Consider the following 26708-nt stretch of genomic DNA (forward strand, 5'->3'; position numbering starts at 1 on the left):
GCGCTTGCCCACGCTGCCTCTTTAATCCCCAATGCCGTGCAGCCCAGGAGAATGCAAACGCTGGGATCATCTCTGGAAGGATCTAGAAACCCCGGCCCTGGGAGTGACTGTCAGGCCACGACACGGAGAAAAGGTCGGCCCAGGCGTGGGCAGAGGCGACTCCCTGCTCGTCGCTCCTGGAGGAGCGGTCGTGTGGACGGCACTTAACTGCTCGGAGCTCTGCTTGCTGTTCCGTGACAAGGTGACAGTGACCTTTCTGGCAGATAAAATTGAGGGGTTGGACCAGAGTACCTCTCAAGTCCCTGCCAGGACTCACACGATCCCAGGACGAGACGCCTGCCTCAGGTCTGCGGTTAGGGTTTGGATCCTGAATGCGGGGGAAACGGACAGACGGAGCTGCGACCCTGCGGCACCTGGGAGGGCCTGGCAGTGGCGAAGGAGGCTCCGAAACCCGGAATTACAAGGACGCGCCTCCACCTCTGCATCCCCCGCCGCCGTCACTAACACAGGACCTCCCGGCCAGGGGCCGTAAAACGCAGACATCACGGTGCGTGGGACACCCAGCTAGTTAACCACCCAGACACCTCTCCCTCCCGGGAGCAAAGATTCCGGTGGCTTCTGTCCATCACTGTCAACTCTCGCAGCCAACGAGGGAGTCCGTTTAGGTGGGACTTGCTACGTCTCGGATGAGTCAAAGGAAATATGAAATCAGAAGAGGAGCCAGCCGAAACCGGTTTGGCTCAGTGGATAGAGCGTCAGCCTGCGGACTGAAGGGTCCCGGGTTCGATTCCAGTCAAGGGCATGTACCTTGGTTGTGGGCATATCCCCAGTGGGAGATGTGCAGGAGGCAGCTGATCGATGTTTCTCTCTCATCGATGTTTCTAACTCTCTCTCCCTTCCTCTCTGTAAAAAATCAATAAAATATATTAAAAAAAAAAAAAGAAGAGGAACCAAATGTTCTCCTTAATTAACATTCCAGGGAGCAAAATCAACCCCCAGTCCCCCGATCTGTCCTCTATCGAGCAATAGTAAAAATGCAAAAAAACACAGCCGACATGCTGACATGGGCGGCAGGGCCCCTCCGTCCAGCAGCGCAGGGATGGAAGGAAAAGTCAGTCCTGGGGAAGTGGAGAGCAAGCACAAAAGGCAGAAACAAAAGCCTCGTTAAACCGGCAGCAGGGCCCCGGGTCCAGGTGAGGCGACGAGATTTCCTTCATCCGAGGGGCGCCCTTGCGGATTGGCTCACCGCGTTCCTTCAATTTGCAGCATTTAACAGGCGTTGCACTGAGAGCGGAGAGTCCGTCTGTGACTACCCGGAGCCTCAGGGCTTACACATGAGACGGGAGAGATGCAGATGGCTCCATTTTTACCAAAATGTTTCAAAATATGGACAGAACGTGAAGAATCTGGAACCACAGGCCAGATCGCTTCTTGCAGGCGGTATTGCTCTGTGCCGAGCCAGGGGACACAGGGCCACCCTGGGGTGCCAGGACCTTTCCGAGGCGCCCAGCTCCGTCCGGTCCCAGGCGTGTTTCAACCCATAAGTGAACCCCAGAGCCCCTGCGTGCGTGCCCTTTCCTGGCACAGAGCTGGCCGTGTGCGCTCCAAGAAGAGCCCACTTACGATGGCCCGACGGTCACTTACATGGACAGCACGTCTCAAGCCAGGATGAACAAAGGAAAAAGCGATTCCAGCAACAAGCCTTTGGCTCCTGACCGACCGGGCCAGAGAGACGCCTGTGGGGGAGGCCCGGCCTGGTGGGCCCTGTGCGCCCAGGTGTCTGAACACCCGGCCTCCCCGCCAGGCCTGCTGCCCCTGACGCTCGGAGGGTCCGTGTCTGTCTGGCCTGGAGGCCACATCTGATTCCCGGGACCATCAGGGGGCGCCACGGGTGCTGGGAGAAGGCGGGGCGTCCGCTCACCTACCTTCACGGCGCTGAAGCAGAGCGCGTGCAGCGCGGTGGCGGCGGCGGCGCTCCGGGCCACGCTGCAGACGGCCGACGTCATCCCAGAAACAGCTGGAACACAAGCAGCAACAGGCCTTCCTAGACCACGGTCCCCACAGCCGGGGCGCGGGGTCAGGGCGTCGGGGAAGGCCGCACACTCAGGCATCGGTGCCTGGGTCCGAGTCTCACCTGCTCGGCCCAGAGGCCCCGGGAGGGGCAGCCACACGGGCCTGCACAGGGGCCCACCGACCACACGCGCAATGGCACAGCCCAGGCTCGCGTTCACACGTGCCACCCTGACATCCACTCACTCTCGTTCACACACATCCCGGCGCGTGGATTCTCCGAGGAATGGCCAGCGGGGCCCCCAGCCCCCTCCACGGCTCCGAGAGCCCACCCCTCCCTGGTTCCTGCCTGGCTGGACCCACCAAGGTGGGCCCCTCTCGGTTGGGCCTTGACCAAGCCCACCTGAAGCAGGTCAGGCGCTCAGATCAACGAGAAACCACCACCCGGGTCCCAGGAGTTCCAGCCCGAGGCTGCTGGGCCGACCCGGCACCGGAGGAGGAGGAGGACGAGGAGGAGGAGGAGGAGGAGGAGGAGGAGGAGGAGGAGGAGGAGGAGGGGGAGGACACGTACCAGAACCCCCGAAGACCAGCATGTCGATTTGTTCCAAAAGGTAAACGCAGAACGTGTTGATCTGCGGGAAGAGGCCCAGGAGGGACATGGCCGGGAAGCAATACAAGAACCCTGCGAGGGCACAGACAGAGGGGCGGTGAGGGGGTGCTGCGCCTGGACCCGCCGTGGTCCCCCTGCCCGCCCACCACGTCCCTCCCGATCGCCCGGGACCCCGCGGGCCGTCTAGGCTGAGCCCAGCGTGTGCAGTGGAAGCCAGAGGCTGCTCTGAGACGAGCCCGCAGAGAGGCCCCGGCCGCCCGGCCTGAGCGTGACCGCGCGATGCTGGGAGCGGGCTGGCCTTCAGCTCACCAGGCGGATGTGGGCTCGAGGCAGACGAGGGTGGGAGAAAGCGGCCCGGGAACGTGACAGGAACATGGAAACCCCAGGGTGGCAGTTAGGGGGGCTCTTCCTGTTGGGGACGGAGCGGGGGGCAACAATCGGAGCCCAGGGGGGCCCTGCTTTGTGTGTCTGTCCTCGGAGCCCGCGAGTGGCCAAGAGTCCTGAACACTGTGAACGTCCGCTGGAGCCCGGCCAGCGTGGCTCAGTGGTTGAGCATCGACCTATGAACCAGGAGGCCAGGGTTCGGTTCCTGCTCTGGGCACACGCCCGGGTTGTGGGCTCGATCCCCAGGGTGGGGCGTGCAGGAGGCAGCCGATCCATGATTCTCTCTCATCGTTGATGTTTCTATCTCTCTCTCTCCCCTTCCTCTCTGAAATCAATAAAAAATTATTTAAATAAATAAACAAACAAACAGCGGCTGGAGACTCAGAGTTCAGTCTTGACTCCAGACTCCAAGGGAGCCAGGGAGGCTGGTGATGAATTAAGAGACTCCACACACTGACGCGGGGGCACGGAGGGCCGCCTCCCCCAGCCATCGCCACGCACTGCATAAAGCATCCATGTGCACACAGCTTGGCGCTCTCTCTCTCTCTCTCTCTCTCTCTCTCTCTCTCTCTCTCTCTTCCATTTCCGCCGGGTTTCACAGAACCACGGAAACTCGTGTTAGTAATGCTAGGGCGCATCTGTCCTCCTTGCCGTCTCAGTGTACTGGGTAGAATGTCAATGGAGTTGGATCCTGGTAATCCTCAATAAAACAAAGGAAATTAGATTTGAAACCCAATAAGCCAAGCACAGGGATTATGTCTAAACCCTATACATCAACTAGTCAACAGCGGGAGTAGATGCGGGGGGGGGGGGGGATAGGGGGGAGGCGGGGGGAAGGGGGGGCGTTCAGTTATTGCTGAAAAATCGGAAATGCAGGCTTTCCCGGTGAAATGGTAGGAATGGGAGATTTCCGTGTCCTCCTCTCGCTCGCAGTGGGTTAAAAGCAAGCAAGCGAGGGGGGTGGGGGTGAATATTGACTGCAAATAAATTTAATAGAATTTCAGGATGATAACCATAAAAAAAAAAAAAGCAAGCGAGGGACGAATCCCTCTAGAGCAGGGCCGAGAGCTGGGCCAACTTCGTGAGTAAAAGGTGACGGACGTCACGAACGTGGCCATGAAAAGGGGGCCTTCGCTCGGCATGGGGTCACAGTTGGATGCTCACGGTGAATCCGTTGCAATGTTTTCAGTGGCGAGATCTGAACTACCGTCACCGGCCAAATAATGACATTTTGGCCAACAAAGGCCCACATCCGTGACGGTGGAGCCTCCAGCCGAGGTGTGTGGGCTACACTCGGGTGGCCGGTGCCATCGCCTGAGGACACTTCTCAGGGCCAATCGCTTCCCTATGTGGCACTTGACGGTACAGTGTGGGGCACAGGCAGGTTTACAGTTGTTGGTAAGGAAAAATTACGCCATGATTAATACATAATAATACAGCCCGGCTGGCGTGGCTCAGGGGTTGAGCGTCCACCTGACTGGGAATCGCACCGTGACCTCCTGGTTCATAGGTCGATGCTCAGCCCCTGAGCCACGCCGGCCAGGATCAAGACCCTTTAGAACGATCCGGCACTGGAGGCTCTGGGGCCATGGCACCCACAGTCCCCCAAAGGTGGGCAAGCCCAGAGGAGAATACACAGCTTCACCCCATAACCTCGTGGGGAAGTCTCTCCCATCGGGGAGTCACTCAGAAGGGACACGGAGCCCAGACCCTTGCTCCCCCACATTCCCGCCCACACCCCCGGAGAGGCGCTCACCCAGGAGGAAGTCCCTGGCGGACTGGAGTGACCCCGGGGAGCACAGCTTCAGGCCATACACGACGTAGGTGGGGGGGTGCCTGGCTTTGGCCCCTGCATCGAGAAGCAAAAGAAGGCCACACAGCACACAAAAATAGATTGGTCTGCTGTATGCAATGATTTGGTTGTGTCCCTAGAAAACAAACACAGTGTCTGGATGGCACCTTTCCTTTTGATTAAGCGACAAAATTCTCACAGTCAATTGCTTAGCTATACTAATAAAAGGGTAGTATGCTAATTAGACCGGACGTCGTCCAGACAACCTTCCGGACAAAGCCACGGTGGCGGGAACAAGGCAGAAGTGGTTAGGGGCGATCAGGCCGGCAGGGGAGAGCAGTTAGAGGCGATCAGGCAGGCAGGCAAAGTAGTTAGGGGTGATCAGGCCAGCAAGCAGGTGAGCCATTAGGAGCCAGCAGTCCCGGATTGCGAGAGGGTGCAGGCCGGGCTGAGGGACCACCCCTCTCCCCAAACCCCCGCCCCCGTGCACGAATTTCGTGCACCGGGCCTCTAGTACCATGTAAAACAACTTACACCATAAAACACACACCCCCCCCCCCACCCAATAATTTATACACGGGAAACACCAGGAAAGGGGGGGAGGTGCTGATTCTGTCAAATAAGAATATCAAAAAGCAGGTTTGACCTCATGGATTCTGCAAGCTTACCCGAAATTTTAATTAGCACCTTTGGATACAATCTAGATCTCATTCAATGCTTTCCTAACAGTGAAGGCTCCCTTGCACTGTTCTTCGTGTGCAAGACTAGTCTAAACCGTTAAACTAGTTTAGACCACTAACTTAGGCTACGTGGTCTACGCTGAGCTTCGCTGTTAACAGGAAATGGAATTGCGTGTTGTGGGCTTCCTTCTCCTGTCTTTGAAAGCGAGACGATGCCCTAGCTGATTTGGCTCCGTGGAGAGAGCATCGGCCTGTGGACTGAAGGGTCCCGGGCTGGATTCCGGTCAAGGGCATGTGCCCAGGTTGTGGGCTCGATCCCCAGTAGGGGGCGTGCAGAAGGCAGCCGATCCATGGTTCTCCCTCATCACTGATGTTTCTCTCTCTCTCTCCCTCTCCCTTCCTCTCTCTCTAAAAATCAATAAAAACATATATTTTTTAAGAAAATGAGGTAGGGAGAATATCTTTGCAATCCATGAACGCCTTTGCGTATAACAAGCAGAGATGAAAGTGATAGGGTTTCAGACGTGAATTTTTAGCCGCTGCCTCGAACGTGTTATATTTATGTGTCTGCAACAAGCAGAATCCGAAGTAACCGCTTGAGCTAAAGCTGACCCGAACGTGTTATATTTAGAAATGCAATTTAAATCGCCGCTGCCGCTATCATGGCAGCGGCCCTATTCCGAGACCATCCTTTAATAGGAAGGGGGAGGGGCGGGCTGTCTGTGGGGGCTGGCGAGGCTTGGCCCCGAGTCCCAGCTCGGTCTTCAAGGAATAGCTGCGCGCGTGTGAAATTTCCTTTTGGATCTGCGTAGGGCATAGGTTAATGGGTGTGGGAATACCGTCTCAGCATTAAAAAATGGAAAGCAAAGCCCTGGCCAGTTTGGTTCGATGGATAGAGCGTCGGCCTGCGGATTGAAGGGTCCCGGGTTCGATTCCGGTCAAGGGCATGTACCTTGGTTTGGGGCACATCCCCAGTAGGGGGTGTGCAGGAGGCAGCTGATGGATGTTTCTAACTCTCTCCCTCCCTTCCTCTCTGTAAAAAATCAATAAGCTATATTAAAAAAAAAAAAAAAAAAAGGAAAGCAAATCCCAAGTTAAACCCGAATGCGTTTCTCATCGAGCGAAGAGCAGAGTGAACGGGTTGGCACAGAGAACCGCTCGGTGTACGAACGCACCCGCGTCTGCGAGGCTGCTCCCAACCGACTCCGCTGAAGGGAAATGTGATGAGGCCGCCCCCTCCCGCCTGCCCTGGTGCTCCCTCTCACGAAAAGGTTAAAAATGAGACCTTCGAGGACCTGGAAGCCTTCGGCCGTGAACGAGTGTGAGACACCGTCTGGGACCGGCCGCGTCACACCTCATTTACTGGGCGTGGGAACCCTGTCTTCGCATTTGTCATTTCTGAGACGAAACCCAAGGCTCCCTGAGAGAGAGGCTGCCCTCGCCACCCTCACGCCTCATCTCCCTTCCCGGACGCATCTGGGTCCCCGAACAATTCCGAGAGCACCGCCAGCACACGCACGTGAGTCGCCGTTATCTGCCTGGGCCCCTCGGCGCACCTGCTAATAACAGTTCCCTGCTCCCCTTCCTCCCTTCCTCCCTCCCTTCCTCCCTTCCTTCCTTCCTTCCTTCCCAGGCGAATCAATCACCGAAAGCCCCAGGTGGACTGTTTTCATATACATATAAATAGATATTGATTTCAGAGAGGAAGGGAGAGGGAGAGAGAGAAACATCCATGATGAGAGAGAATCATGGACCGGCTGCCTCCTGCACGCCCCCCGCTGGGGATGGAGCCCGCAACCCGGGCCTGTGCCCTGACTGGGAATCACACTGTGACCTCCTGGTTCATAGGTCGACGCTCAACCACTGAGCCACACCAGCCGGCCTCTCTTTTGCCTGCTGAGTAGATCAGCGGTTCTCAACCTGTGGGTCCGCGACCCCTTTGGCGGTCGAAGGACCCTTTCACAGGGGTCGCCTAAGACCATCCTGCATATCAGATATTTCCATGACGGTTCATCACAGTAGCAACATGACAGTGATGAAGTTGCAACGAAAATAATGTTATGGTTGGGTCACCGCATGAGGAGCTGTATTTAAAGGGCCAGAAGGTTCAGAACCGCTGGAGTAGATACTGGCCACTCCCTGTCTCCATCCCACGAGGACAAGACAAGCAACGTGTCTCCCCGGACACTTACGTGGATGGGCGAGGCGGGGTCGGGCTGGACGCTCTGGAACACAAATCAGAAGGGGCTGTGTCAGCACCTCTCGGGCTCCCGCGCGCCCAGCGGGGGGGTTTGGGGGGGCGGGGGGCTTGCCTTGAGCAGGGAGTACTGGCAGCTGGCCATCACCAGGCAGAAGAGCAGCACCCACAGGTCTTTGCAGAAGCCGCGGCTCAGCGTCACAAAGCCCAGCAGCGACACCAGGACGACGAGTGAGACCGCCAGCACGTTCTCCTTGATGTCCTCCGTCCTGCGCGGGGCGGGGAGGTACAAGCAGAGGGGGGACACGGTGGGCGTGTCTGTCTGTCGCCAGGGAACCCCGTGTGCTCCAGGCAGACAGAACCCCGCCAGCCGGGCAGCTCTCTCCACGCCTTCACACCTGCCGACAAGGCTTCAAGATTCTGTCTCTCTTTTTTTAACACGATCGTAGCTTTAAAAAAAATCTTTGTTGTTGAAAGTATTACGTATGTCCCCTTTCCCCTGCATGGACCCCTCCAGCCTGCCCCGGTTTCTTTCTTTCTTTCTTTCTTTCTTTCTTTCTTTCTTTCTTTCTTTCTTTCTTTCTTTCTTTAATATATTTTATTGATTTTTTACAGAGAGGAAGGGAGAGGGATAGAGAGTTAGAAACATCGATGAGAGAGAAACATCGATCAGCTGCCTCCTGCATACCCCCCACTGGGGATGTGCCCGCAACCCAGGTACATGCCCTTGACCAGAATCGAACCTGGGACCTTTCAGTCCGCAGGCCGACGCTCTATCCACTGAGCCACACTGGTTAGGGCTCTTTCTTTCTTTCCAAACACAATTTTAACCCCCGATTTCTCTCATTGAAAAGAATGAAGAATAAGCCCATTGGGTCTCCTTGGCCGCTAGAGAGGGTTTCCTGGGAGAAGTACCTGCTCCTCCCACAAGAGCGCAATGCGTCCCAGGTAGGGCCTCACCAGTTCCTTTAAATGGGGGGTAAGGGGGAGCCTGGCCGGTTTGGCTCAGTGGACAGAGCGTCGGCCTGCGGACCAAAGGGTCCCGGGTTCGATTCCGGTCAAGGGCATGTACCTCGGTTGCAGGCTCCTCCCCGGCCTGGGCCCTGGTTAGGGCTCGTGCAGGAGGCAACCAGTCGATGTGTCTCTCTCACATCGATGTTTCTCTCTGTCTCTCCACCTCCCTTCCACTCTCTCTGAAAATTAATGGGAAAATATCCTCGGGTGAGGATTAAAAAATAATGACAACAAAAATGATAAATGGGGAGGGGTGCACTTACACCCGGCTAAAGCCAAGGTTCATTTTCAGTCTCGGCAGCCAGAGCCTGGAGCCCAGTTTCAGGGACCCGAGAACTCCAGCGAGAGAGATGACAGTGCGGGGGGGTCTGGCCGAGGGGGTCATGACCCCAGTCTCCTTTGGCTGGCTTTCTCGGGGGGAATGGGAAATAGAGGGGGGCGGGTAAAGAGGTGGGCTCACCCACAGGTGGGGTGGGGGGGCTGTCGGTGGGTGTGCAGGACAAACAAGGGAGGGTTAGGGGGTTGACACAAAGGGGCTGAGGCTGGTCACAGAGCCTCAGGAGGATGGGGAGGCCCTGGGATGGGAGACAGCGGGGGGATCTCAGAGCCGGAGAAGGTTTGGGGTCACCTGAGGGAGTCAGAGGGCACAGGAGGGGTGCACAGAGGGTGGGATGCTGCTAAGACGTCGGCGGGAGGGCCGGGTGCAGGAGGCGCTATGGGAGGGAGGGGTGGCATGAAGTGAGAGAGGATGACCTGGGCAGGCCATTCACAAGGATTCTGAGTGTATTTCTCACCTCGTCAATTTCTGCTCATGTACTATTGGCCTTTCCCGTTAAGTAAGATTTTTTTAAAATATATTTTTATTGATTTCAGAGAGGAAAGGAGAGGGAGAGAGAAACATCAATGAAGAGAGAGAACCACTGATCGGCTGCCTCCTGCATGCCCCCCACTGGGGATGAAGCCCACAACCTAGGCATGTGCCCTGACCTGACCGGGAATCGAACCCTGACCTCCGGGTTCATAGGTCGATGCTCAACCACTGAGCCACACCGGCCGGGTGGGCTCATTTCTCCCATTTTAATTGCTAAGCGACCATGTCTGTCCTTGTCCGGATCTCACTGCTCTGACAGGTTTGCAGCACAGACGTGTGCGACCCGAACGTGTTCCCGAGAACCTCAGCGGCCGTGTCCCCCTGACAGGCGTGCACATGCGCCCGGCCACGCGCCCGCAAGCTCGGCCCCTTACCGGTCCAGCAGCGCCAGCAGGGCCAGGCGGTCGTACCAGACCTTGATCCACTTGCCGGGGAAAATGAGGAACTTGTAGAACTGATCGCGGTTGAACTTGCCTGGGGCCGAAGAGCAGGACAAGGCTTCCAGGTCCTGACTCTGGTGCTGCCGGAGCCGGAGAGAAGAGAGAGACGGTTCACACCGACCTGGGGCTGCCGTAGAGGCACCTCGTCATTTAAGAGAACGAAAGGCAGATGTTCACGTTCTGGGACGTGAACCAACGTCGTTCATAAAGGCGGAGCCCAAAGACAAGGATAATGGTCCCCAAAAGGCCTCTCTCACCCACACACCTCACTGCCACGATGGTGCGCCATTTACTGTGCTACTCACCATATCACAGTCCTACTGTTTTATTTATTTTTCTTTCTTTGTTTTAAATATATTTTTATTGATTTCACAGAGGAAGGGGGAGGGAGAGAGAGATAGAAACATCCATGATGAGAGAGAATCATGGATCGGCTGCCTCCTGCACGCCCCCACACTGGGGATCGAGCCCACAACCCGGGCATGTGCCCTGACCGGGAATCGAACCCTGACCTCCTGGTTCATAGGTTGACGCTCAGCCACTGGACCATGCCGGCCAGGCTCGCAACACTAAAGCCAAGGAACTTCCCCAAAAGGAATTCCTAGGAACGACCAAAATTCAACAAAAGATCTTAAATGATTTAATTTGTGAAAGGCACGTTATTTAATGTTGAGATAAACATGCCAATCTTCCTAAGAGTAAAAAGACTCTTATTGCCAACGTGTGAGGCCTGATATCAGAAAAACTGGAATTTTTCTAGAAAAAAAAAATCTAAACCAGTAAGACAGAAACAGGTGGGGAAATTTAGGCCCTGGTTTAACATGTTTGAACCCCAAATCCACCTGCGATGGACTCTCATCCAGCGGAGAAGAGTTCAATTTTGAAAAAAACAAAACAAAACAGGCTTCATGGGTTTGTCTGACGAACTCGGAGCGAGGGGCCTGGGAGCCTGCATGAGGCTGGCACAGGGACACGAGAACCCGGCGGGCTCGGCCCTGGCATCCGAATGCCGTACGAGGACCTCCCGCAGACACCACGATGGTCACGCTGATTCAGAATCACGAGCGGCAGCCCAGGGCCCAGCTGGGAAAGTGGGGGGACCTCGGTGAGGCCGAGGGACCGGCAGGTGGAGGGAGGGACAGGGAGGACGGAGAGGAGGAAGGAGGAACCCAAACGTACCTCCGCCGACACCCGACGCGTTAAAAACAGACGTCGTTAAAACAGCCCGTGACGGGCACTGCCAGGGACTGCGTGTGCCATGAAGAACCAGTTAATAGTCGCCCCATTCATTCATTATCGACGAGGAATACGATGCTCGTACTGCTCAAAGTCTCAGGAAACTAGAGACTGTCCTCTTTAAACCTAACGTGTTCCAAAATGCGGCTGCATCGCCGCGTGGGGGTCTCCTGGACGGAGAGTGACACAGCCACGACCCAGGGACGTCGCACTCGGGCCAGACCTGCCCGACGCGGCCAGGCACCCCCCCGGAAACGGGGCCCGGACGCCTGCCTCCACGAGGCTCCCGCACAGCCAGGGGGCACCTACCCGGGGGGCGTCCGGCTGGGTCCTCTGCGCCACCATCAGCAGCAGCTGCTGCTGGAGCGGGCTCACCGAGGCGTCCCCCGAAGAAGGGTCGGGGCTCCCGGAGCTGGTGCTGGAGGAGCTGGCCGGAGCGTCTCTGGGGACAAGACAGAAGCTGGGTTACCCTCTCCTGTTGTCCTGGGGTCGCGTCTGTCACACACAGCGCGGGGCACTGGGGCCCCCGACGTGGGCAGTGAGGCCAGGGAGGAGGATGGATGTGTGTGTGCAGAGCCTCTTCCGGGACAATCGCCCGGGCTGTCGGGGTGCCTGGGCCCCCAGGGCCGTCTGGGGTGACAGCCTTCGTGTTCTCTATTTTTTTAAATATATTTTTATTGATGTCAGAGAGGAAGGGAGAGGGAGAGAGAGAGAAACATCCATGATGAGAGAGAATCATGGATCGGCTGCCTCCTGCACGCCCCACACTGGGGATCAGGCCCACAACCCGGGCATATGCCCTGACCAGGAATCGAACCCTGGCCTCCTGGTTCCTAGGTCGGCGCTCAACCACTGAGCCACACCGGCCGGGCAGAAAGGTGCGCTTTTGTACAGGCAGAGCTGGGCCTCACATTGACGGTGACAACATCCCACCATACGGTACTCAGGGGGTTTCATCCATCCACGCTTCTCCAAGTAGCAAATAATCAAAACACCTCTGCTTCTGTCTGTTCTCACTGACGTGGAAATAAACACCTGAAATGCTTCATCTTCGCCAGATCTCAGAAATCACAGCCCGCCAGCCGAGGGAGGGAGGGAGGGGGGGAGGGAGCAGGGAAGGGAAGGGAGGGAGGGAGGGAGGGGAGGGAGGAAGGGGAGGGAGGGGAAGGGAGGGGGGAGGGAGGGGAAGGAGGGAGGAGAGGGAGGGAGGGGCGGGAGGGGAAGGGAGGGGGGGAGGAAGAGGGGGAGGGAGGGCCTCCCTATCTTGCCGACTCTGTCTTGTGTCTCAAGCTCTCTGTGCAGGGCATCTCTACAAAGCAGCCCGTTTTGAAACCCCCGGCCTCCTATTTAGACTTTTAACAGGGATTCTTGTTTCACAGTCTGCAAACAGCTCCTCTTTCCCAGGTCAGCAGCATCCATCTGTGCCTTTGAGATGGAGGAACGGCAGAGGGGGAGCCGGGCAGGGCCGCCAGCACGGGGTCTGGGCGCCACCAAGTGGCTGCCGGGGCTGTGACGGCCAGAGCTGAACCCCACTGTGTCAGGGCTTCTTTGGGGGAGGGGCAGAGGAGGTGACTCTGAGGACAGGAGTCTACCCCGAAGCAGCCTTGGACACCTCCCACCCTCACGCCTCCTGCCTGGGTGAAGGCTGAGCCTCGAAGGCGAGAGAAAACAAAGTGAGGACTGCTGGGGGGCGGGGCGGGGGGGGGGAGGTGGAGAAGGCGCTGAGGGCAGCCACAGAAACGCAGAGGAGAGGGCACGGCATTGGGGCAGTAGGAACCCCTCAACCGCTCATGGTCATCTTTTTTTTTTTAATATATTTTTATTGATGTCAGAGAGGAAGGGAGAGGGGGAGAGAGAGATAGAAACATCAATGATGACAGAGAATCATGGATCAGCTGCCTCCGGGGGATCGAGCCCACAACCCAGGCATGTGCCCCGACCAGATTCAAACCCGGGACCCTTCAGTCAGCAGGCCAACGCTCTATCCACTGGGCCACACCAGCCAGGTCCAGGGATTATAATATTAAAGTGCCTCCTGTACGAGTGAAAATGCTGTAGAGGCCAAAATGCTGGAACACAAGTTAGCAGGGAGGACAGAAGGCACTTCACCACCTTAAAACCCCAGAAAGTGAGTCGTGAGCGTGCTCCGAAGGGCTCCCACCTGCCCGAGCTCAGGGTCTCTGCTCTCCGAGGTCATGGGAACGTGGGTCCCTGCCCTGCCAGCTACCCTCAACCTGGGCGTGTGCCCTGACGGGGAAGCGAACCCTGACCTCCTGGTTCACAGGTCGGCGCTCAGCCGCTGGGCCACGCCGGGGCCGGGCTAGGCTTTCCTTTTCTTTCACACGAAACCCACACACTTTGGCACCTACCAGTGGCCGAGCACATCCACACCCTCACCTCGGCTACAGTCAGAAGCAGCCACGCGACAGCTCCCAACCCTGAACGCAGAGCGCACTCACCCGGCGGGAGAGAGACCGTCGTGACTTGGTGGCTGGGGCGGGGCAGGGCCATCTTTCTGATTTCCAGACTTTAAATAGCAAGATCTAATTTCTCCTGTAAAAACACAACATTTCGGCCAAGAGTATTACGCGCAGTGATCTGTATGATCATCTCAGCTTATACCGTTTTCAGGTTAGAGGGGACGCATTTTGAGCTGCTTGAATAAAAACTGCGCCCTGGTCAGTGTGGCTCAGTGGGTTGAGCGTCGCCCCATTACACCAAAAGGTCACAGGGTCAATTCCGGGTCAAGGGCACTTGCCTGGGTTGTGGGCTCGGTCCCCAGGAGGAGGCGTGCAGGAGGCAGCCCATCGATGTTGCTCTCTCACGTCAATGTTTCTCTCCCTCTCCCTTCCTTTCTCTCTAAAGTCAATAATAAACACTTTTTTTTTTTTAATTGGCAATCTAGGTCCATTCCTTACATTTCTCTACAAAATGTGCAAGTTAATCCGTCTTGTTGTACTTCTCTGATAATCATGCTTAGACAAACCTGATGCCAGTTACTTATCCCTTGCTTTTGATTAATTTGTACCATCTCTCAATTCACTTTTACATATTTCCTGCCTTCATTTCTTCCTTCCTTCCTTTCTCCCATGTTAAATCCTTTTTATAACAAGGCACCAAAATATATCAAGGCCATATTTTCAACATATATCCAAAATTACTGACTAGGTCCTGGCCATTGCCTTCCTGGAGTTTACCACTGTGAGGGGGGAAATGCCATTAATCGCACGATCGTTAAGTCGGTAAAGAATTACAAGCTGTAAGAGGATCCAAGGAAGATGAGAAGCGGGTGTTTGGGGGACACGAATCAGGACCCGACCAGGTCCGAGGCGTTCAGGAACCGTCTGCCTGGGGAGCTCTCTTTGGACGTGAGATCTGAAGGGTGAACAGCGCATGGTGGGCGTGGGGACACCGCGAGTGCAAGGGCCCTGGGGCAGGAGAGAGCGTGCCCCGTTCTAAGAACCTTCCATGTGAACAATCGTAGGACTGTTTCTCTGTCCCCAAGCCTCGTGCTCAGGCCAAGGGACCACGTGGGATCCCACGGAAGCCGCCTGCTTGCCTCTCCTTCCTCATGAGGGACCTGCTCCAAAGGCTCACCGTGCTCGTCGATGAAGACGTGCATGGCGTCCCCGGAGCTCTCCTCTTGCACGGACGTCTCGGGCCCGCTGATGACTTGCAAGACGGAGCTGTCTTGCTGGGACGTGACCCTGTAGATGATCCGTCTCTGCCGGTTGCCCTGGAAACTTAACAGACACGCCAGGTTCAAACGCCGGCAGGAACGGGACTCCTCGGCAAAGCATGAGAGGGCGCGGCTGGCGAGTGAGGCCGCCTCTCGCCGGGCCCCCATACGCAGCTAGACAAGAAGCCAGTTCTCCTTACAGGGCCGTGACCTTGGCGGGCTCCGTGCGCGCGGGGCTGGGGCTGGCGAGCTCTTGATTCTGCATGTCCGGTTTCCCATGCTTGGCGCTGCGGCCACTTTCCGGGATTTCGTTCTTCCTCTCCTGGGAGCCGTTATCTGCAAAGCATGGCTTGACATGTTCATGTTAAGATTGAATGCGAAGTTCACGTGCAAGCACATGGAAATAAGTTACCCAAACCGAAACGAAGGGTAGAGAGAAAATCTAAATGGCTCCTGTGAATTCAGAGTGCCTTTGGTTGACTGCGTAAATACCTAAACCAGCGGTTCTCAACCTGTGGGTCGCGACCCCTTTGGCGGTCGAACGACCTTTTCACAGGGGTCGCCTAAGACCATCCTGCATCTCAGATATTTCCATGACGATTCATCACAGTAGCAACATGACAGTGATGAAGTAGCAACAAAAATAATTTTATGGTTGGGTCACCACATGAGGAACCGTATTTAAAGGGCCAGAAGGTTGAGAACCACTGAAATGTATCTGAAAACAGCGTATGTGTGGGAGGCATGATGTAGACGTCGCCAAGCACATCTGCTTCCCGTGCAGATGATGCAGGGACGCCCTTGACGTCGCTCCCGGGACCCTGGCCCCCCGGCTGAGCATCACCCACTCAGGTCCCTCAGGCACAAGTGGGCAGCATCGGACGAAAACCGTCACGTCCACAAACCTGGCCGTTCTGGAGCGAGGGCCCATTTCCCATTTTAAAAACGGACCCGTCTTTCCCCCTCACGCGTTCTCCAAATCTAAGCTTCCAAGCTCACTAGACTGGGTCCCTCCAGGAGGCAGGCACTGGTTAGGTGCCGCCGCTCAGGGCCGGCACCTTCAGCAAATCCCAGCGCCGGGCGATGGTCCCACTACGGGCAAAACCAAACCACAGAGGCAGACCCCACGGAGAGACCCCGCCTGCCCCGGGGGTGACTCACCTCCAGGAAGCCCGCCGTCCTTGCCCGGCTCCGGGGGACCACGCCTCCGGCCGGGCGCGCCCACCTTGGCGGTGCTGATGGACTCCAACAGGGAGACAAACTCCAGGAAGTTGGACTCGTTGGGAGTCTGTCCCTCCTTCGCCTCCAGGTCGGACTTGGACGTGGGCATCACTCTCTCCTTCTCGTGACCAGCCTCGGCGGGGCTCCTGCTCAGGAAGACCTCGGTGCCGCTGTCCACGCTGAGCACCCGGGCGTGTCGCTTCTCCTGGCTGCTCTTGCACGACGAGGGGTCGAGGCTGGCCTGGCTGGCCCTGCCCCGCTCGCCCTCGGGGGGCGCCGAGTCACAGGGGCGTCCCGGGGAAGGACTGCGGGCCTCGGTGGCATTGCCCTGGTCCCCGGACTCCCAGCCGGTGGGCTGGGCAGAGGGGGCCTCCACCGTCCATCTCTCAGGCGCCCTCTGGTCCCCGTCCTCAGACAGCTCCAGGGTGATGACGGGGACTCTCTGCTCCACGTCTGGGGGACCGGTCCTCCCGGGGCCGACCCCCTGCAGGTGGAGCGAGCTCTCCAGGTCCGTCACGGAGCCCCGGGCGCTGCTCATGGTGATGACGATCTTAATGGGCTCGTGCAGACTCAGCGGGTCTCCGGGCTCAGAGGTGTCAATCAGAGTCACGGCCACTTCTCCCTCGGAGACGTCCCCTTGCAGGTTCGAGGGCGGGTCCGCCTGCTGGGTGGGGTCCGCCTGCCGGGAAGCGTCCCCCGGCGGGTGCCTGGGGTTGGTGATGACGGCGTGACACTGCGGCCAGCTGCGGCTCAGGCTCTCCAACTGCCCCCTGGCCGAGCCCTGAGCATCATTCCCGGGCTCCGGAGTCAGGACCGAATTCTCGCTCCCCCACGGCTGGAAGGAAACGCCCGTCTTCAGGGAGACCTTCTCCTCCAGGCCGCCCTCCGACCGGTGGCGGAGAGGGGGCTGCCCCCTGCCCCCTCCGCCCCTCCCTCTGTCGGCTCTTCCTGCCACGCCTGGCTTCGCTGGGACGGCTGGCAGGGTCCCGGCTTCTGGCACGGGGGCTTTAGAAGGAGGGGAGCTGTCCGTTTTGACGCCAGGTGGGGTGGGTGCCACGGGTGCCACAGGCTGGTCTTCTGCCAGGATGACACCTGCCATCAACAACAACAACTTTATTCACACTGGAAATGGATGGAGAAGGGCCCGGGCCAAGACCTGACAGCAACAGAACTGAAAACGGCACCAGCGCCAAAGCGAATGAACGCTTATTTGAAAAATGTCACCTTCGCTGCGAAAGTGTTCTTGACATCTCTGTACTGAAAAAATATATAATAATTCAGACTTTGTTTGGCTTCTGCTGTTTTGTGGCCGTGGGAGCCCGGCTGGGATGGGTTAAAGTACCTGTGTGGGCCCGGCCACCCTGGCTCGGTGGTTGAGCCCATTTCAAGTCTGAATGTTGACGATACACTTACTCTACGCCTGCTATGATGCGCACTAAGGAATGAGGACCGAACTGGAGAAGGGACAGTGAAATATGACCGACACAATGTCACACGTTGGATGCGGACGTGACATACAGATTCCGATGAGAAATCATTAAAAGGAAGAGTAAAAGAAAGGAAGTAAGCCGGAACCGGTTTGGCTCAGTGGATAGAGCGTCGGCCTGAGGACTGAAAGGTCCCAGGTTCGATTCCGGTCAAGGGCATGTACCTGGGTTGCGGGCACATCCCCAGTAGGAGATGTGCAGGAGGCAGCTGATCGATGTTTCTCTCTCATCGATGTTTCTAACTCTCTATCTCTCTCCCTTCCTCTCTGTAAAAAATCAATAAAAATATTTTTAAAAAAAAGAAAAGAAATGAAGTAAAACTATAACTATGCAGCCTGAGGCATGGCTCGCATTTCCAATGATTTCACGGGGATTCTCTTTGACGACATTGTTTTTCACTTCGCGGAGGACCGTGCTGAGATAAAATATTAAATGATGACCACAGACACTCTACCTTTGAGATCTTCCACTGTTTCCTGTGCCGGCAGCTCCTAAGTAAAGGAGAGAAGGAAAATCAATACATGACTCAGCTCACTGCCCACTTCCAGGCAGTCAGCAGCCACTGCCCTTCTCAGTGACGCCGCTTAAGCCTCCAGTAAGATGGACAGCAGGAAAAAAACCGCAAAATCATCCACATGGAGACACCCACCTACGACCACTGCCCTGTGATAAAAGGGCGTTCTCTAGCGAACGGCCATTCAGTCATCCCTGGGCTGTAAACCAGCAGGGAGGAGGTGCATGCAGGAATGTAGCATAGGCCCTGGCCAGTTTAGCTCAGTGGATAGAGCGTCGGCCTGCAGACTGAAGGGTCCCGGGTTCAATTCCCGGTCAGGGCACATGCCCGGGTTGTGGGCTCAATCCCCAGTGTGGGGGCGTGCAGGAGGCAGCCGATCATGATTCTCTCTCATCATTGATGTTTCTATCTCTCAATCCCTTCCTCTCTGAAATCAATAAAAGTAAAAAATAAAAAAATAATTTTAAAAATTCGAGTTTTCTTTAAAAAAAAAAAGAAGGTAGCATATGGAGAAGAAATAATGTCCTACTTTATACTATAGTGACTAGAGCCCAATAAAATTAATCAAGAAAAGGGGTGATTTATGCCTGGCCAGTGTGGCTCATTGGTTGAGCATTGACCTATGAACCAGGAGGTCACGGTTCAATTCCCGGTCGGGGCACATGTCCGGGTTGCAGGCTCGATCCCAAGTAAGGGGCGTGCAGGGGGCAGCCAGACAATGATTCTCTCTCATCATTGATGTCTCTCTCTCCCTCTCTCCCTTCCTCTCTGAATTCAATAAAAATATATTTTTTAAAAAAGGGTGATTTATTGACTTTCTAACAGACAGGGTTGGATTAAGGTGGAGAGGTGGAGCTGACTCCACGAGAAGGGAGAGGAGAAGAGAGGGGAGTGAAGGTCTGCAATGGGCTCTTCTGGCGAGAGAGGCAGGCCGGGCCGGTGGGAGTTTCCAACACATGACCGGGTGTCTCTCCCACGGTCCCAGCACGGCCCCGGGTCACCTTCTCGCTCCGAGACGGGCTATTCCACAGGCTCAAGGGCCAGGGTTCACAGCGAGGTGCAGGTAAGCTCAATCACAGTGCACGCGCCCAGTCCCGGCGGGCTCTGCACCTGGCACCCAAGAAGGGACAGGGAAGCCCACACTCACCAGCAGCCCGGAGGAGCGGTGAGAGCCGGAGTTCTGCCCCTGGGAGCCGCAGCGCAGGGGGGGCGTGCAGCAGTTCCGGTCGGCCTCTCCCTTCTTGCCATTGCTGGTCAGCTGGTTATTGCTAACCCAACAGGAGAAACAGGAGAGCAGTGAAATTAGCAATCAGAACTATGACACTTTCCGTACTGGTCCCCAGACAATTCTTCCCCAGACTCCATTCCGTCATAATCACTGTATGCAAATTAAGTTTTTAAGACAGAGTAATAAGCATGACTTTAAAATAAGACATGTGCCTGGCTGGTGCGGCTCAGTAGGTGAGCGTCCACCTGTGAACCAGGAGGTCACGGTTCGAATCCCGCTCAGGGCACAGGCCCGGGGGGCGGGCTCGATCCCCAGTGTGGGGCGTGCAGGAGGCAGGCGACCCATGATTCTCTCTCATCGTGGATGTTTCTAGCTCTCTCTCTCCCTCTCCCTTCCTCTCTGAAATCAATAATAAAAAAAAAATATATTGTAATCAAGATGAAAACATTTAAATGGTGAGCCGATGCGGGAGCGGGCCGTGCTACCTCGGGGCTTTGTGGTTCGGCGTGTGTTCGCTGTGGGTCTCTCTGTGTTTGCTGGACTTGTCTTTCTTTCCGGAGGGTCTCCGCTGAATTGCTTCTCCTTCGTCGAACATGAGGTGGAGGCGGTAGCTGACCAGTTTGATGATTGTGAAGACTATAGTCACTGAACTGCAGTAGAGAAACGCCGTGACGGCGCTGGGAGGAAGGGCCTGGAGGAGAGAGAAGAAAGGAGAAGGTCGCTTGCTTAGAGGGCCGTCTTTCTTTTAAACCTGAAAGCACTTTCGGACTATTTATGGAGCACAAACTGGACAAGATTTCAAAGGACCATTCTTAGGACTTTTCCACCTGCGACACCTGAGGAGAAAGAGCGGCTACCCTTTCGTCTTTTAAAAAAAAGTCTTTCTTAGCCCTAACTGGTGTGGCTCAGTGGATAGAGCGTCGGCCTGCGGACTGAAGGGTCCCAGGTTCGATTCCGGTCAAGGGCATGTACCTGGGTTGCGGGCACATCCCCAGTAGGGAGTGTGCAGGAGGCAGCTGATCTATGTTTCTAACTCTCTATCCCTCTCCCTTCCTCTCTGTAAAAAATGAATAAAATACATTTTAAATAAATAAATAAGTCTTTCTTAAAGTTCCTCAGGTTCTGACATAGTCCATGCTGCATGGAAATCAATAAAAATATATTTAATATAAAAAAAAGTCTGAACAAGGTTGCACGGTGTGTAGGAACCGCATTTTGCTTATCCATTCATCGGTCAATAGACATTTGGGTTGATTCCACAAGACCTTGCTTTCATTTTTTTTTTTTTTTATATAATCTGATGTGAAACTGCTGGATCCTATGGTAATTCTGTTTAATTTTTTTAAAATATATTTTTATTCATTTCAGAGAGGAAGGGAGAGGGAGCGAGAGATAGAAACATCCATGATGAAACAGAATCACTGATCGGCTGCCCCCTGCGTGCCCCCCCCTGGGGACCGAGCCCGCAACCTGAGCATGTGCCCCGACCAGAATCGAACCGTGACCTCCTGGTTCCTAGGTTGACCATCAACCACTGAGCCACGCCGGCCGGGCCTGTTGAATTTTTCAAGGACCCACCACACTGTTTTCCACGTGACTGCACCACTTTATGGCACTTCAGGCTTATTAATAACGGATGGGTATGACTCTCCATCGCTTGAGCAGCCTGGAGAGATCAATACCGGCTCCCCGAGGACTGGCTATGAAAAGCTCGGTGCCCCAGTGAGAATAAGCCGCTTCCACGGGGACCGAAGAGGAGTATTCCACTTCAAACTGACAAATAAAGAACCGTGGGAGGCCCGGGTCTGCAGGGCCAAGGGGAGGCCGGGCCAGGGAGCAACGCCTTTCAGCATCGCCCGCTGCCGCCGCTTCCCGCAAACCCACTGTTTCAGGCAGGTGAGGGCAGGAGGCAGCAAGTTCAGAGTCAAGTGAATGACGGAGAAACTGCAACGGACGGTGCCTCTCAAGGTGAGAATAAGGAGGCCCCCGGAGCTGGGAGGACCAGAAGCGAGTTCAGAGAAGGAAAGCATGGACCACATCCTTCCATGGCAGAAAAACCTAAGGAAAACTAGTTATGGACCCAAATGGGGAGTGGCTAGACTATAGCAGTAACAGCTGCTATGCATAGAGCGCCCACTCTATGGCTGGTGCTACGCCAGCAGTGACAGGCTCTCCCACTTTGTTATAATTAGAAACGAAGTGAGTGCTGACAAAGCGAGTCTCTGAGGCTGAACCAAAAAGGAGAAGTGGGAACAGAGCAAGTCTGGCGGGAAGGAAGCGTAGCTACAGCACCCAGAGGACAGGCTTTCGGTGTGAAAATCACAGAGGATGTGCCCTGCCTGGGGGCTTGGAGAATGGGAAGGTTCCACCCATTTTTTCCACGGCCCAGCTCTTCCTCTGACCAAGCCGCCAGGGGGATTTTTATTGATCCCCCTCTGAGCGCCTCTACTGTTTTGGGGGTTCATGTGCTCTCGTGTGGAGCAGCTCAGGCAGCACCAGTCGGGGGGAAGGCCAGAGACCTGGTCACAGTGGGAACCCCAGGACCTCGGCTAACATTCTCAACTTTCCCCTCATTCTCTAGATGGCCGTGGCCAGGCCCTCTCCCTGGGCGCAGCTGCTAAAGCTATTAAGTGAAACCCATTATCCCCATTTCAGAGGTGATACAACGGAAGAAGTGCCCGGCCAGTGTGGCTCAGTGGTTGAGCGTCCACCTATGAACCAGGAGGCCAAGGTTCGATTCCCTGTCAGGGCACATGCCCAGGTTGCGGGCTCCATCCCCACTAGGGAGAGTGCAAGAGGCGGCTGATCCATGATTCTCTCTCATCATGGATGTTGCTATCTCTCTCTCCCCTCCTCTCCCTTCCTCTCTGAAATCAATAAAAATATATTTTTTAAGCAAAAAAAAATGGAGAAGTGACGTGACTCACACAAGGTCACACAATTGGTAAACACTAGCCAGGCACCGTCAGAACTCATTCAGGGTTAGGGTCACGGCCGGGTGCTTCTGCCCTAAACCTCCACAGGGACCTGCGTTATCGCAGACAGGTTAAGTACAGGTTAAGTGTAATAAATCAAAGCTTAAATGTCTCTGATGACAAATGCATCGTTCAGTCTGTGCAAAAGGACATGAGGCTGCCCTAACCGGTTTGGCTCAGTAGATAGAGCATCGGCCTGCGGACTCAAGGTTCCCAGGTTCGATTCCAGTCCAAGGGCATGTACCTGGGTTGCGGGCACATCCCCAGTAGGAGATGTGCAGGAGGCAGCTGATCGATGTTTCTCTCTCATCGATGTTTCTGACTCTCTATCCCTCTCCTGTCCTCTCTGTAAAAAATCAACAAAATGTATTTTTTAAAAAAAAAAAAGGACATGAGGCCGATAATAAAATCTAAGTGGAATTCTTTCCAGAGGATCCAAATTGGCTTACTGTTTGGGGGTGTGTGTTTCTGTTTTTGTTTAAAAAAAAAAAAAATGGAACGCTTCACGAATTTGCATGTCATCCTTGTGCAGGGACCATGCTAATCTTCTCTGTATCGTTCCAGTTTTAGTGTATGTGCTGCCGAAGTGAGCTGGGGTGTGTGTTTGGAGCACTTCTCATACATATAGAGTTTACGGATGCGAATAAATAATTTTCCACAATATCAACCAAAGCTAAGGCAACTCTAGGGCGTAGAGCTAAGTACTAATGCAATTTTAACGTACACAGTCCACGTCCCTACAGTGAATTCTCCCTACAGTGGACTGCCTGGAGGGAGCACGCTCAAGCTAAAATTGTGCAACACCCAGAAAGGTTCCAGGCCCCTCAAATCACAGAACTCCGAGTAAGCCCTGGCTGTCAGCAAGCAGCAGATATCATTTTGGGCCCGCATTCTTGTAAACTGAACAAACCGAAAAAGAAGTTAACAGCCTTAGCCGGTTTGGCTCAGTGGATAGAGCAGGTGGACCAGAGTTTGATTCCGGTCAAGGGCACGTACCTCGCTTGCAGGCTCCTCCCCGGCCCGGGCCCTGGTCAGGGCGTGTGCAGGAGGCAACCAATCGATGTGTTTCTCTCACATCAATCGATGTTTCTCTCTGTCTTTTTCCTCTCTCTTCCACTCTCCCTAAAAATCAATGGAAAAATATCCTCGCGCGAGGATAACAGCAAAGGAGTGTGGCCCTAGATAGGCCAATCACCAGGTCAAACAGCCAATAAGTAGCCAAACAGACATTTAAACCAGGTCCGCGTGCAATTCCAGGTCAAGCCAGACAGATCCATGGCTTTGCGAGTGGCATCTCATTTAAGCCCCCAAATAAACACTGTACATCTGATAGTGTCATTTTTCTCGTTTTTGAGATAAGAAACTGAAAAGTATCCGACAGGGTACGTAACCCCCAAGGCCACAGAACTCGTGGGAGGTGGACCCACAATTTAACCCAGCAGCTGGACTGCCGAGCCACGGTCAATTACGTTTTCGGAATAAAACCTTTCAACAGGCACATCGAAATTACACTCTGGGCAGTAAAGGTGAGTAAGCCGTGGGGCTTTTCGAATGAACCGCTGTTTCAAGCAGGTGTCTCCAATGTGCCTCAGAGGGTCATCCAGGTCGTCCCTCAGCGGGCACTCCGTTGTGGGAGCCCTACTAAGCCCGCAAGCCCCACTACGTGCCGTAACACTTTGCTCAGCATGAGCAACGTCAGATGTGCCCGTTGTCCTGTCTGTGCAGGTTTCTCCACTCAGTGGTGTGCTAAGTGGAGCCGCTCCCCAACTGAACCTGCCCCCTCAAAGCAAAACAGGAAGGGAGGCGAGTGGGAGAACGTCAACGGCTCAAGAGGTTTGAACACTTCATTCTGCCTCTGGGCCACCGTGCAGAGTATTTACATCAACACTGCCCCCCGCCCCCAACCAGCCGAGAGGCCCAGCACAGGCCCCGACTCCCCAGCTCCCAGCAGAGGCTGACTCATCCTAACATCCAGCATCACAATCCGTCAGGCCTCCGATGCACCCAAAGTCCTTTCCCCCTCTTTTTCTGCCCGGGAGTCCCGGTCCCCCTTTTCCCCTGCCCTTTCCCTCTCAAATTCCTGAGGACTTTCCCCATCCCACCTTCTGAGTATCAGGGCCAGCCCTGTCCATCAGAAGGCAGACCCATCGGCTTGGGCAGCTTTTCCCCTCATCCTGTCTCCCCTCCACCCAGTCCCCCCTCCATCCTGTCCCCCCTCCACCCTGTCCCCTCTCCATCCAGTCCCCCCTCCACCCTGTTCCCCCTCCACCCAGTCTCCCCTCCATCCTGTCTCCCCTCCATCCTGTCTCCCCTCCATCCTGTCTCCCCTCCACCCAGTCTCCCCTCCATCCCGTCCCCTCTCCACCCTGTCCCCCCTCCATCCTGTCTCCCCTCCACCCTGTCTCCCCTCCACCCTGTCCCCCCTCCATCCTGTCTCCCCTCCACCCTGTCCCCCCTCCATCCCGTCCCCTCTCCATCCTGTTCCCCCTCCACCCAGTCTCCCCTCCACCCCCTCCCCTCTCCATCCTGTCTCCCCTCCACCCTGTCCCCCTCCACCCAGTCTCCCCTCCATCCCGTCCCCTCTCCATCCCGTCTCCCCGGCCTTAGGCCGCCCCCCTCACCAGGTGCAGGGCCAGGGGCAGCAGCAGCAGGAACAGCCACAGGTACAGGTGGCAGCTGTTGGTGAACTTGCTGTGCTCGGGGTCATGGTACCAGCCCCCGGTGAGCGCGGCCCACACGCCCTGGCGGAGCAGCTGCAGCACCTGGGACCCCATGCCTGTTGCCGGGGGTGGAGGCCCCGCGGCCCGCCGCTCGCAGGCCCAGGGCGCGCTCAGCTCTAACACCAGGGTCGCCGGGCCGCGCCCCCGCCTTCTCCGCAGCCCCCTCCGCCTCCCCGCGCCCCACCACGGAAGCCCGAGCCGCCTTCCTGCCCCGACGCGCGGACTGCGGCGCCGGAGCCGGCTGCTGCCGCCGCCGCCGGGCAGGTGAGCGCCATGTCCGCAGGAGGAAGGATTTTCCCATGATGCGCCGCGCGGCGGCTGGGAGGATGCTCCAGGCTCCGCCCAGCGCCCGCCCAGCGCGCACAGCCCCGCCCAGGCCCCGCCCAGGCCCCGCCCAGGCCCCGCCCAGGGGGAGCCCCTCCTCCTATCAGGGGGCGTGAGGGCGGGCTGGAAGCGGTCCATGGGGAAAGAAGGGACATATGTAATACTTTTTCCCCCCCTTTTATATTTTATTTTTTACAGAGAGGAAGGGAGAGGGATAGAGAGTTAGAAACATCGATGAGAGAGAAACATCGATCAGCTGCCTCCTGCACATCTCCCACCGGGGATGTGCTTGCAACCCAGGTACATGCTCTTGATGGGAATCGAACCTGGGACCCTTTAGTCCGCAGGCCGATGCTCTATCCACTGAGCCAAACCGGTTTCAGCAGGGCTGTAATACTTTTAACAAGGAAGATTTAAAATAAGTAAGTAAATAAGTAAATAAAAATCTATCTCTGACCCTGGCCGTCTTGGCTCAGTGGATAGAGCAACGACCTGCGGACTGAAGGGTAGTGGGTTCGATTCCGGTCAAGGGTATATGCCTGGGTTGTGGGCTCGATCCCCAGTAGGGGGCGTGCAGGAGGCAGCCAATCAATGATTCTCTCTCATCATTGATGTTTCTAACTCTCCCTCTCCCTCTCCCTTCCTCTCTGAAATCAATTTTAAAAAAAATGTTTTTTAAAGCAGCGTGATCTTTACTCAGTTGTAACACTGGGTGGCACCAGAACACTGCTCCTCGTACAGGAAAAGGCAGAACCTTCGCTGGTCTTACAAAGCAGGAAAAGACTTTGCACAAAGGGTGGATTCAGGACTCCAGAAAGCTCGCCCCAAATGACAGCGCCACTGTTCCCAGATGACACTGCTCATGTCTCGTGAAGGTCAGTGTGTATTGTGTGTGTGTGTTTTGTCGGCGACTGTTACTTATTTTTTTAAATTATTTTTTCTAAACCTTCTTTACAAATGAGTGTCCCTGGAGAACAGATTAGAAATAATGGAACCCGAGGTAGATTCCAAATTATAACTAAAGAACTTCTCAGAAATAGAGGAGGACTTCACCTCGACATTAAAAGAGTACCTCATGCCCCCACCCCCAAAATAAGAAACAAAAATGTACCTTCAAATAGATCCTCAGGCAATTACATCTGCAGTCACAGAGTAAGGGCCTTCATAAACTCACTCGCCCACAAAAACAGAAAATACAGGCAAAGCAACTGAAATCAATCACTTCAGAATCCTGGAAATTAACCAAAGCCAAGGGCTGAACTACAAATCCTGATTACAGTACAACACACCGGGGTGCAACATAGCTGTTAAAAACAGCGAGGCCCG

General features: G+C 55.5%; 1 protein-coding gene, 1 long non-coding RNA gene and 1 other non-coding gene across 4 annotated transcripts in view; all 3 read right to left on the reverse strand.

The window, feature by feature from the left end:
- Window positions 1-25331, reverse strand: part of PCNX2 (pecanex 2) — a 57319-nt gene extending 31988 nt beyond the window's left edge. Inside the window, exons 1-15 of one of the 2 annotated variants that reach the window (XM_059677775.1) lie at window positions 24960-25331; window positions 19849-20054; window positions 19283-19403; window positions 18076-18112; window positions 16075-17226; window positions 15114-15249; window positions 14832-14977; window positions 13694-13787; window positions 11544-11676; window positions 9933-10078; window positions 7789-7942; window positions 7669-7701; window positions 4761-4932; window positions 2582-2692; window positions 1926-2017 (exon numbers count right to left, since the gene is read on the reverse strand). In XM_059677775.1, the coding sequence (XP_059533758.1) occupies window positions 1926-2017; window positions 2582-2692; window positions 4761-4932; window positions 7669-7701; window positions 7789-7942; window positions 9933-10078; window positions 11544-11676; window positions 13694-13787; window positions 14832-14977; window positions 15114-15249; window positions 16075-17226; window positions 18076-18112; window positions 19283-19403; window positions 19849-20054; window positions 24960-25112 (2886 nt within the window). In that variant the 5' untranslated portion in view covers window positions 25113-25331. The remainder of the gene's footprint in view (window positions 1-1925; window positions 2018-2581; window positions 2693-4760; window positions 4933-7668; window positions 7702-7788; window positions 7943-9932; window positions 10079-11543; window positions 11677-13693; window positions 13788-14831; window positions 14978-15113; window positions 15250-16074; window positions 17227-18075; window positions 18113-19282; window positions 19404-19848; window positions 20055-24959) is intronic. The other variant, XM_059677776.1, reaches the window with a different exon arrangement.
- The window catches only part of LOC132222560 (uncharacterized), a 177927-nt gene that overhangs the window by 68269 nt on the left and 82950 nt on the right, over window positions 1-26708 (reverse strand). The window lies entirely within an intron of this gene.
- Window positions 22826-22930, reverse strand: LOC132222720 (U6 spliceosomal RNA). Its single transcript, XR_009450290.1, has one exon. It is a non-coding gene; the product is annotated as a U6 spliceosomal RNA (small nuclear RNA).

The sequence above is a fragment of the Myotis daubentonii genome, chromosome 20 (assembly GCF_963259705.1).
Source record: "Myotis daubentonii chromosome 20, mMyoDau2.1, whole genome shotgun sequence".
NCBI classification, from domain to species: Eukaryota; Metazoa; Chordata; class Mammalia; order Chiroptera; family Vespertilionidae; genus Myotis; species Myotis daubentonii.